The 12,076-nt window shown below is 44.9% G+C and overlaps 2 protein-coding genes across 3 annotated transcripts; both read left to right on the forward strand.

Moving 5' to 3' along the window:
* The first annotated feature begins 7,478 nt into the window (after nucleotides 1–7,478).
* On the forward strand, nucleotides 7,479–11,649 carry LOC125520641 (disease resistance protein Pik-2). Of its 2 annotated transcripts, XR_007288780.2 has the most exons (3): nucleotides 7,479–8,466; nucleotides 9,326–10,883; nucleotides 10,998–11,649. XR_007288780.2 is itself a non-coding variant. In XM_048685604.2 (2 exons), the coding sequence occupies exons 1-2, from the start codon at nucleotides 7,598–7,600 to the stop codon at nucleotides 10,767–10,769; spliced, it is 2,313 nt and encodes a 770-aa protein (XP_048541561.2). In that variant the 5' UTR covers nucleotides 7,479–7,597; the 3' UTR covers nucleotides 10,770–11,649. The 2 variants fall into 2 exon arrangements, 1 of the variants encoding a protein (XP_048541561.2); XM_048685604.2 differs by having other exon boundaries at nucleotides 9,326–11,649.
* Nucleotides 10,797–11,333, forward strand: LOC147957134 (disease resistance protein Pik-2-like). The gene has a single exon (XM_087531593.1). The coding sequence runs from the start codon at nucleotides 10,797–10,799 to the stop codon at nucleotides 11,331–11,333; it is 537 nt and encodes a 178-aa protein (XP_087387719.1).
* Nucleotides 11,650–12,076: the final 427 nt, after the last annotated feature.

Consider the following 12,076-nt stretch of genomic DNA (forward strand, 5'->3'; position numbering starts at 1 on the left):
TATATGAAAAATGTAAAAACAAAGATCTCCTCTAACTACCCCTTACTCGAGTTAGCCCATATGCATACGTGACATGTGGTACATGCGTGTAACTGATGTTTAATACTCCCCCTTAATCACAACTGTGCAAAGTTGAGATTACGCCTGAATTCTTCAAAGCTTCTGGTTGGCAATGCCTTTGTAAATCCAGCTGCAAGATGAGCTTTAGAGGGAACGAATCTAACATCAAGTTGTTTATTTGCAACTCATTCTCTCACAAAATGAAAGTCTATCTCAATATGCTTAGTCCTGGCATAAAAGACTGGGTTAGCAGATAGATAGGTGGCACCAAGGTTGTCACACCATAAACAAGGAGGTTGAGCTTGAGGCACTCCAAGTTCTTTAAGCATAGACTAAACCCAAATGACTTCTGTTGTTGCATTTGCTAATACTTTATACTCTGCTTCTGTACTTGACCTGGAAACAATGGCTTGTTTCTTAGCACACCATGAAATTAAGTTAGGACCATAAAATATAGCAAAACCACCTGTTAACCTTCTGCCATCCAAGCAACCAGCCCAGTCTGCATCTGAGAAAGAACTAACGAGTGTGGAAGATGACCGTCTAAATGTGAGACCTGTGGTTAGTGTATTGTTTATGTACCTCAAAATTATTTTGGCTGTTGTCCAATGGGTTGTGGTAGGTTCATGGAGAAACTGATACACCTTGTACTGAAGACCACCAACCAAGCTTTTGTACCCAGTAATGTCCTCTTGAGCCAGAGGCGCTTCTTCTCTCAAGGATAAAGTTTCTGAACTAGACAAAAGTGTTGGTGAGGGTTTGCAATTTGCCAGGACAATTCAGGTCAACAACTCTGTTGCATACTTTGCTTGAGACAAATGAATACCATTGCTTATTTTATTTACCTCAATGCCTAAAAAAGAAATGCAAGTCTCACAAGTCCTTGAGAGCAAATTCTGACCCTAGGTCTCTGAGTAAAGCTGACACTGCTACATCTGAGGAACTGGTGAAAATAATATCATCAATATATATAAGAACAAATATGAAAGTCTGATGCTTATTGTAGATGAACAAGGAGGTGTCAGACTTTGATGTAATAAACCCACATGCTTGGAGTTTCATACTTAACCATGAGTACCATGCTCTAGGTGCTTGTTTTAATCCATATGCCTTATCAAGCTTGCACACATGGAAAGGTGCATCTTTATCTTCAAACGAAGGAAGTTGTTTCATATAAACTTCCTCTTCCAGAACACCATGAAGAAACGCGTTCTGCACATCTAGATGTCTAAGGCTTCATCCCCTGGACATAGCAATTGATAGTACAAGGCATATTGTTGCAGATTTAATGACTGGACTGAACGTGTCCTCGTAATCTATGTCATACCTTTGCTTGAAGCCCTTGGCCACAAGCCTTGCCTTGTAACGATCCACTATACCATCAGATTTTTTCTTGATTTGATCCACCCACTTACAATCAATTAAGTTTCTGCCTTGCCGAGGGGGAACAAGATGCCACGTCTTGGTTTTCTTCAGAGCCTTAAACTCTTCTTCCATTGCTACTCTCCACCTGGAGTCATCAAGAGCTTCCTTCAAATTGGTAGGTTCACCAGTAGTACATAACATGCCAAATTTGGAGACATTTTTGTAATTTATGCGAGTAGTAATTCCCTTTTGAAGCCTAGTGCCCGACGCCACAGGAGAGATCACAGGATGCGGTTGCATAAGCGATCCAAGAGGTGGAGACCCTCCTGCGTCAGTGTCAGTTGCTGGCGACCCCAATCCCGAGGGAGATCTTGTCACTGTCGCAGGTGACCGCGGAGTGGGCAACCGGTCTGCCCTGGCGAGGCATGGAGAAGCGGGACCAAGCGACGCGGGGCCGGGCGAATCTGGTGCTGGGCCCCTCCACGTGTGATCCTTTGATTGGCGCGGGCTGGTGGGTTGCATGCGGCCGCCCGTGACTCCGTTGTTCACAGCCGGACTCGCAGAGAACGAGGCGGAGTCATGTGCTGCAGCGCCGGATCCCGAAGCAGATCGGCCTGCCGCCTGAAGTGGCGATCCCGAGGCGGATCCACCTCGTGCTTCGGTGTTCCCTGCTGGAGTGTATATGAAATAACACCCATTTTCGCTGCTGTTTGCATTGTTTGGGCCCAAATTTTCTCGTGAAGGTGAGTCTGCAGCAATAAACTCAGGCAAAACATGATGAGTAGTCAAAGGTTGATCAGAATTATTATGTTCATCCCCGTGATCATCGCCAGAAAGGAAAGATGGAAGAAGAAGTATTTCTTGTTTAATAAGAGCACCGGTATTAGGATGAAGTTATTCAAACGGGAATCATGTTTCATCAAAAATAACATCACGAGAGATGTATACTCGTCCCGAGGCCACATCAAGGCATTTAACCCCCTTGTGTTGAGCACTATAGCGAAGAAAAACGCAATGTTTGGATCGGAAGCTAAGTTAGCGATTATTATAGGGACGGAGATTAGGCCAACATGCACACCCAAAAATACGGAGAGAAGCATAATCTGGCTTGGTGTGAAAAAGACGTTCAGTTGGAGTTTCATTATTGATGACTCAACTAGGTAATAGGTTTATGAGATGAACCGCAGTTAGGAAGGCCTCATCCTAAAATTTCAAAGCCATGGATGCGGCAGCAAGAAGTGAGAAACCCACATCAACAATGTGTCTATGCTTGCGTTCTGCGGAGCCATTTTGCTGATGAGCATGGGGACAAGGTACATGGTGGGAAATACCTATTTTCTGGAAAAAAAATCAATTTTTCATACTCACTACCCAAATCTGATTGCGTGGCAATTATTTTGCTATCAAATTTTCTCTCAACTAAGGCTTGGAAGCTGGAAATACTTGGAAAACATTGGAACGTTTGTCAAGCAAATAGATCCAAGTATACTTGCTATATTCATAAAAAAGCTCACGTAGTGTGTCTACCGACAGAGGAGGGGGCTGGACCCCATACATCAGAGTAAATGAGTAGCAAGGGTTTTGTCACACTAGTAGAAATATAGTAAGGCAATTGATGACTCTTTGCCCTTTGACAAGCATCACAAATAGTTTCACGATCATGCTCACCAACAAATGGTAGCTTATGTTTGCTAAGAATTTGATAAAAAATGTAAAAAGATGGGTGGCCTAAATGATTATGGCATCGTTCTGAAGAGACTTTGAAGGCTCCATGAACTTGCTTATTGAACTTGAAAAACCTGGCAATCGGCAAATAGAGACCGTGTGCGCATCTACCATGATAGAGGACCCTCCTCGTGACCTGGTCCTTGATCAAAAAGAAAAACGGGTGAAATTCAATAAAGACACCACTATCAAGTGTCATGCGATGAACGGAGAGAAGGTTTTTTTATGCACTTGGAACGTGTAGGACATCTTTGCATCATACCTAAAGATTTTTCTGCCGTGGTGACTTGCTCCTTGCCATGGTACCTACCATGCATGGTCAGCTTCTCAAGATCAGAGGTGATGTTCTCGTTGGCACCCGGATCAAGGTACCAGTTGGAGTCAACTCCTTAGGAGGTGTCTGCTGCAGTTGCAACTCGTTTCCTCTGAGAATTGTCCTCTGCGTAACGCCATTTGCACTCCTTTGCGATGTGATTAGTTTTTTTTACAAATCTGACATTTGTTCTCATATTCTTCATACCCGGTGAAGTGGCGACCTTGGTTGTTGTTGTAGTAGGGAAACGGCAGGCCATTGTTGTTGTAGTAGCCCCCGCCGCCGCCATGATTGCTGTTGTAGTTGTTGTAGTTGCCACCAGTGCTGCCACGGTAGCCGCCGTCCCCACCGTTTCCATGGCCACCCTGCTGCCGTGGTAGCCGCCGTTGTTGCAACCGTTGTTGAAGCCGCCGTTGTTGCCGCCACCCTTGGAGAAGCCGCAGTTGCCCTTGGGAGGGCCACCACGCCCTCGAGCGGCAGCGTTGGCGGACGATTTGAAGGTACCCGATCCAGAACTGTGGAACATCTCCACTCTTTGATCAAAGTTCGACACCATGCCGAACAGATCATCGACGAAGAGGGGTTCAGTGCGGGCGTCGAGAGCGGATATGAGGGGTTGGTAGTCCATGTCAAGACCGGCGATGAGGAAGGAGATTAGCTCCCCCTCAAGAAGAGGCTTTCCAGCCATGGCCAATTCATCTGTGAGTACACACATCTCACCAAAGTAAGCGGCAGCAGATTGGGAGCCCTTTTGGGCATTGGAGAGGGCGGCGCGACAGTTGTTGGCGCACGACCTGGACTCGGCAGCAAACATGTTTGCGAGGGCAGTCCAGATGGCGTGGGATTTTTCTAGGGCGGAGTAGGCTGGGTTTGGAACGATTTGATCTTTTCCTTCTGAATTCTTTGAGGTGATGTTGGTTGGTCGTTCTGGGATTGTTTGATCGAGGTATCCTAAGAGACCCGCTCCTATGATCTGAGATCGGGCTTGGGCTCGCCACAAAACATTGTTCGTGCGAGTAAGGGGTTCTGAGATGGTGTTGCTTAGGCCGGCGGAGGAGAGGGTTGAGCTGGAGGAAGACATGGCGAGATGGGGTTGGGTACCTCGGTGGAGATTGATGATGCGAGCTAGACAAGAGGGAAGAGGGAGGCTCTATATACCATGTTAGGTTTCGTAGAAGCGTCTCAACTCCCGTAACATGGGAGCCCGCATATATTTATATTGATAGAGGCGAGGCCAGCTCTAGCGGGAGGCATATATCAAGGTTGTTGGAACCACTAGAGATACAAGGAGATAGAGATGATTACATCAAGAGATAAATGAAAAATGTAACAACAAAGATCTCCTCTAACTGCCCCTTACTCGGGGTAGCCCATATGCATACGTGACATGTGGTACATGCGTGTAACCGATGTTTAACACCGGTGGCATGGATGTACTTATCTTATGGCTGTAATCACGAAGTTCGCTCAGAGGTTGCCTTTGGACCGAACATTTTTGTGATACGTGCAAGTGATCTGATGACGTAGAGCGCGAAAACCTAAAAATCTGACGCCAGTTCGTTAGCATTTAGGTTAACCGAAAAGTTTCCTCTTCTGCTGACGAGGTCGGCCTTCTACTACCAGTAAAACGGTCATGGTGATGATCTCTGCTAAAATACAAATTCTTTAGCTTTTTGACCGGTCGGCAAGAGGCGGTGTAGGATGCCGCGTTGTTGTATTTTACTGTAAGGTTGTGGTTTCGAGGCAGATGTAAGCGTCTTCCAGATTACCATGGCAGTACTAATTGATTAGCTTTCTATAAAACATGGCATGGAAAGCCTCATTTTCTAAAGAAAAGTTGGAAGCAGCCTTGTGTTGTCATGGAGGCTGCGGAGTGCACACGGCGGCGGAGCTGCGAGACGGACATCGTGGAGGAGGAAGAAGAGAGGAAAGAACAAATGGATCCAGAGGGCCGAGAGGGTGAATTTCGTGCAATTTGAGGTGGGGTAGGGCTGTCGGGTCGGACGTGGCGGACACGCCCGAGCGCCCCCATATCCGCCTTAGATTTGGATTGGATATGAGGAGTGCCGGTCAGTCCGGTCGTTTGAGGCATCCGTCTGGGTCGCATTTTTGTGACCGGTTAATGACTGGGTCGTCCGCCCAAACATATGAGGCGGGTTTTGGGCGTCCGGCTATAGATGCTCTAAGATTATGGTTTCGAAGCAGATCTAAGCGTCTTCCAGTTTACCCTGGTTAGCCTTCTATAAAACATGGGGTGGAAAGCCTCATTTTGTAAAGAAAAATCGAAAGCAGCCTTGTGTTGTCAAGTTGCACAAAATTTGGCAAGTTGAAGCATCGCAGGATCAAGACAGGATGCAAGTTGGCGCAAACGTCGGACGCATTTGTTTGAGGTTATCAGCAAGGAGCCAACGCCCAACTGGGGTGGAAGGAAGTACTACTTGCAAAGCACTGCCTAACCGATGCACCTAGTCTCATTTCAGTGCACATGTTGGGCACGTCAGATTCGGTCTGTCTCTCTCAAGCTAGCCAGTCTTGCATACCTTACAGTATTGTGTGGCGTTGAGTACACTATCCAGAAGAGAAGCAGCGAGAGGCCAGGATGGTGCACCTCAATTTTCTGTCCTTCATTTTCTGTGGACAGAGTGTGGACCAACGCATCGAACTCTCTTTTTCTCTTCATCTAATACCTTTTCCCGTGCCGTGCGGCAAGAAAATAATTGGCCTCCAATTAGCCACGTTTCAGCGGCAGCTTCGTTTCTCCTGCCATATATTGCTAGAACGTATGCACACTTGCTCAAAGAAAGAAAAGAAAAGGAACCACAGCTATTGGAGATGCCCTAAGCCCGGATGCATGCATGCTAATACTGAAGTACATGCTCTAGTTTGGTTTCTTACTAATACAGTAGTCCATGTCACTATATCAGTATTTTAATACTATGTAGTTTTATTTTAGTCGGTGATCCACTTTTGCCGGCAAGTCGACTGATTTGTTTGTTTTCGAGGCTTGACCGACTTCACGCGTATTACACAGCTGCATCTGAAGTCACGCTGCACTCCATAGACTGAGTCACTACTGTAACCATGTAAACTACTCCAAATTATTATGTTGGATGATGTTTAGGTATATTATGACATCTAGGACATAATTATTAAGACACCTATTGTACTTGATCAAACATAGGATTTCTAGGCCATCTCTCTCTCTCCCTCTCTCTCTCTCTCTATTTTCTCAGGTAGTATTTGTAAAATACTAAAATATAATAGTTATATAGGTTATGACCTTTGTAGACAATGGAATTGAAAGTAATGTGATTAGACTTGACTGCACAGACCTAAAGGATTTGATACACTTCCGTTTTATATGGATTTACATGTCTTGATACACTTCCGTTTTATATGCACGCCCATCGTCATTTGGGGTATATGCCGTCATAGTGGTTAAAGTGGACCGCATTGATTGTTTAAGAAAATCGCAAGTTATAAACTAAGCAACACCTTGAATTCGTTGTAAACGATACCTTGAATTAGTCATGCTCAAGAAATAAGTAACATCAGCGTAGGGGATAAGCTCCCCTGAGTGCTCAGCCTTCTATGATAGTGAGAGAGGGGGGGGGGGGGGGGGGGGGGGTCATAGTTTTACTCCAATATAAGATTATAGTAGCAATCAATAAAATTAAAATATTATTAAAACATTTATCAACACAGTTGTAGGTAAAGAGAGGGAGGTAGAGGGGGAGAGAGATCATGTTTTCAGTCTAAATATGTTAATCAACACCCGGAGTTAAAATTTTGATGTTTAAGAGATATACTCCCTCGGGCCGAAAATATTTGCGTCTAGATACATCCTCTTTTATCCATTTTGATGACAAGTATTTCCGGACGGAGGGAGTATCTGAAATCATATTTAATATAGGTCTGGAGAGAGAGTATGTAATTGAGATTTTTATGGCCGGCGAGTAACACAAGGATGCAGACTGAAGAGAGAGTCATATCTTTAGTAAAGAAAGAGTACACCAATAACTCTGGTTAGCAGATATAAAGTCCAACCTTTGCTGCAAGTGGGATGAGCATTGCCATTTGCACGGCACAAACTCGGTCTAAATCCACATAGTAGCGGAAAGGGAGGGAGGAAGAATGGAGCGCACGGCGCACTCCCTGGTGAGCAATGTTGGGCAGCTGATGGCCAACGAGGTTTGGCTGCTCCGCGCCGTGGGCCGCGAGGTCGTTGAGCTAAGGGACGAGCTGGCCACCATGAACGCCGTCCTCCGCATGCAGTCCGAAGCGGAGGACGGCGCCGTGGACCACTTCGTCCGGGAGTGGATGAAGCAGGTGCGCGAGCTCGCATACGATGCAGACGACTGCATCGACCTCTATTTACTCCGAATCAAGCGCCGTCCGAGTGACGGCTTCCTCGTCCGGTCCAAGCGCCTGCTTGTGACCCTTTTTCCACGGCGTCTCCTCGCCGGTAACATCAGGGCCCTGCGCTCCCGAGCTGTCACCATCAGCGAGCGCCATGCTCGTTACAGCTCTAGCTGCCAGGCACTACGCCCCTCAGCTCCGTTCGCTCATGTGCCGGCAGTGTGGGCGGAGTCAGCGCAAGCCCTTCGCCCTGCCGATGCTGACGACCCTGATCAGTTCGTCGGCATCCAGGAGCAGGCTAAGATCCTGGTGGCCATGATGGAGAAGGAAAAGGATGACAAGATTCAGGTTTTTTCCATCGTGGGGTTTGGAGGGCTCGGTAAAACTACGCTCGCCATGGAAGTTTGCCGGCAGCTGGAGACCAAGTTCGATCGCCAAGCGCAAGTGTCCGTGTCTCCGGCGTTCGACGGTGGGAACGACCTGCGTGCGCTGCTGAAACGCGTGCTTGAGCAGATTGCCACTGTCAAGTCAAAAAATGAGAAAGTCATCATGGAAGAAGAGGAACAGGATTCCGTGGGTAACATTGACAGAATGGATGTCGAGGAGCTGACGAGCACGCTCAAGGAACAGCTCAAAGGCAAGAGGTATGCAAACATAAACAGACTATATCAATTATAATATGTATATATGTATCTACATATATTTATTATTATATTAATGAAAACAAGAAGCAAACACATTGATCTAAAAGTCTACATAGGCAAAATAATCTACTCCATTGATTGTATTCTTGATCTAAGTAGGATGACTGAGATATAAACTGGATTTTTATTATAATTGGTTTCTGATGGTTTGTGAATTCAGAACGAGAACTAACAAACCCACGATTTCAAAATGAACTGGCCACTTGCACTGGCATCAACAATATCAAATAAACTGGCTACATCCTCACCGGTCAGGAGATAAGACCCGGTTTGGTGTGTATATTATTTTTATCAAAAGTTGAAACTTACAAGGTTTGACCAAGTTACAGAATAATACCAGCATCAGCAATATCAAAAAGATACGGTATACTATAAGGTATCATGATGGATCTAATTTTATTGATTACGAATTGTGGATATTGATAATTTTTTCTATTATTTTGGTCAAACTTTATAAATGCCGACTTAGGAAAACACTAGTATGCGCTATATTTTGAAATGGATGGAGTAACTAACATCATTCACAAAATTCCCTTGAGAAGAATTTCTATCTCAGCGGTTGTTACACCAAAAAGCATCTTTGCAGACCAGTTGCCGCTGGGCCCTGGCCGGCAGGTAAAACCTGTCTTATAACCATCAGTGGTGACTAACACATGGTTCAGTTTCAGAGAAAACTCTCACCACTAATAAATCCGTATAAATTGATGTCAACAGAGTATTATAGCACTAATAGAATCTATAACTGCATTATAGTGCTAGCTTTATTGCGTGTAACTTGGAATATCTATGATGAAACCAGGTACCTCATTGTGATCGATGATGTATGGACAATAGCAGCGTGGGCTACAATACACTCCAAAAAGCCAAAAACTACATACGGCAGCAGAATCATTGTGACCACTCGGATAGATAGTGTGGGGAAAGAATGCAGTGGAGGTAGTGTATGTAAATACTACAGTATACAACGACTCAGCTTGGAAGACTCTAAGAAGTTGTTTGTGAGGAGAGCATTTGGCCCCAAGAGTACTTCTTGCCCAGAGGAGCTGAAAGCTTCAATGAACAATATTTTGAAAAAATGCAATGGACTGCCATTAGCTATTGTTAGCATTGGAAGCCTTTTAGCAAGCTATTCCTCTCCAGAAAACAGCCATATGAGGGAAACACTTTGTAGATCAATTGGTTCACAGATGGAGACCAACCCAGCCCTTGTGGGGATGAGGAATATCATCACACTTAGCTTCAACTATCTGCCTCATGACCTCAAACGTTGCATGACGTATGTTAGCATTTTCCCAGAGGATTATCAGATCAGCAAGGACAGGCTCTTGAGAAGATGGATTGCTGAAGGATTGATACCTGAGAAGCGGGGGCTTACTTTGATGGACACTGCAGAGGCCTACTTCAATGAGCTAGTGAATAGGAGTATGATTGACCAAGCCGGCTGTATAGTCACCTACTATAATAGAGTGGATTTGTGCCGGGTGCACGACATGATGCTTGAGGTCATGGTATCTAAATCAATAGAGGCTAACTTCGTTAGCTTGGTAGGCATTCAGTATGAAGGGATGTCATATGATATCGTTCGCCGCCTCTCCATCCATGATGCAAAGCAGGGGAGAAATTACTCCCCAACAGAGAAAGGCACAACGGGGAGTGGAATGGTGAATGTTATTGAGGGGATGAACACGAAGCACGTACGGTCATTGACCACATTTCATTCCGAAGGACACAACTTGCTGCTCGATCAACTAGGAAAGTTCAAACTACTGAGGGTACTTGATCTGGAAGACTGCAAGCACCTAAACAACAAGCATTTGAGGTACATTTGCAAGATGTACCTTCTTAAGTTCTTGAGCTTGAGAGGTACAGATGTCAGTCTCATGCCTCCAGAAATCTGCGACCTAGAGCATTTGCAAACACTTGATGTCGATGATACTCTCCTCGAGACGCTTCCAAACAGTGTGATAAAGCTTACAAAACTTGAGAGGTTGATGTTCTCCAATAGGAAAAATTGGACTGCCCTGTGGACATTGCCCAAAGGGATCTCAAAAATGAAGGCATTGCGCGAGGTGACTAGAGCAGTCATTAGAAATGTTGAGGTTGCCATAGAGATCGGTGATCTACAACAATTGGAACGGATATTTGTCTATCTCGATAGAAGGTCCGAGCAGGATAGTGATATTAGACGAGAGTTTAAATGCTCACTAAGTAAGACATCATCCCTTCGGTGGCTCGATGTGTGAGAGCTGAATGATGTCTATAGAAATGACATGGACTATCTCATGGACCTCGACACGCCACCACAGCTTCTGCGGTACCTTAGGTTTGCTGGATATATTTCTCGGATTCCAGACTGGGTTGGTTCACTCGCCTTTCTCACCGAGTTCACCATTTCATGCGCAGAACTTGTAGGCGACCAACCATTTGAGGTCCTTTGTAAGTCTCCCATCCTGAATAGCATCTTGTTTCAGGTGCATTTTTACGTTGATGAAGATCTGGTTGCACGGAGCGCCCACAAGTTTCGTATGCTCAAGAATATGAGAGTGATAAATGCTGCTAAAACTCCCAAAGTTTTCAGTTTTGAGGAAGACTCCATGACAAAGCTCGAGATACTTGAATTGGACTTCGGAGGCTGGCATAAGAGCATTGTTGGCATCCAACACTTGACGAACCTTAAACAGGTGCGCCTCAGCGGCTACGGTAATAACATTTCTTTGATCGATGCAGCCAATGAGCTAAAAGCCGAGAGTGATAGACGCGGCAGGTCCAATCAATTTCCATTCACAGTTGTTGTGAGATACGGTTGATCACTCTCTCCTCTGTTCTTTGTGCACGTGAGCTGGTCTTGTCAGGTTTGTTTGTTCGTTTTTGTTATCTTTGTCAAGCTGTTGCTGCTGCTGCTGCTGCACGTTTTCATCAAAACTGTTACACTAGTTATGGTGTTGGGTGGGTGAATTATCCGGTTATCCCTATCGTTGTTTCTGAATGTGGTGTTGTGTTTCTTGTCCAGCATGATAGACTTTTGCTGTTTTGTTAAAGCACTCTAATAAAGATGGAGTAATTTGTAGCAAGTTTTGTGTGCCTTAGTATACATTCGAGTATATAAACAGTGATTATTATTTATGGTATGCATTAGCCCGGCAAACTGTTGTTCCTCTTAATGTTTAACTAGTCATTTCCTCTATCAAGGCAATGCATTAGTCAGGTGAAATAGTGCATGTATGGTTTCTGAATGAGATGGCCTGTAGGCACAAACTATACAGTAAACTGCAGCAGACAAAAATAACACCTAGTGATACAACAGATCAGCAAGACATTGATAAGACGGAATTTTTGCAGACTATAGTCAGGATTAGCACTACCATCATCGATAATTACTTAAAAAGACAGGCGTGCAATCTCGTTGGATCAAACGTAAAATGCATACCCAGACAAAGCAGAGATTTCTATCACACTGGAATGTGCATTAGGCGAGAATCACCAAAATTAACATGGAAAAAACTAAGGGTTCATCAATTGGGCTTAAGACCAACAACAGTCAGTCTATTCC

Source organism: Triticum urartu, chromosome 7A (genome assembly GCF_056163025.1).
Source record: "Triticum urartu cultivar PI428250 chromosome 7A, HENAU_Tu73, whole genome shotgun sequence".
Taxonomy (NCBI): domain Eukaryota; kingdom Viridiplantae; phylum Streptophyta; class Magnoliopsida; order Poales; family Poaceae; genus Triticum; species Triticum urartu.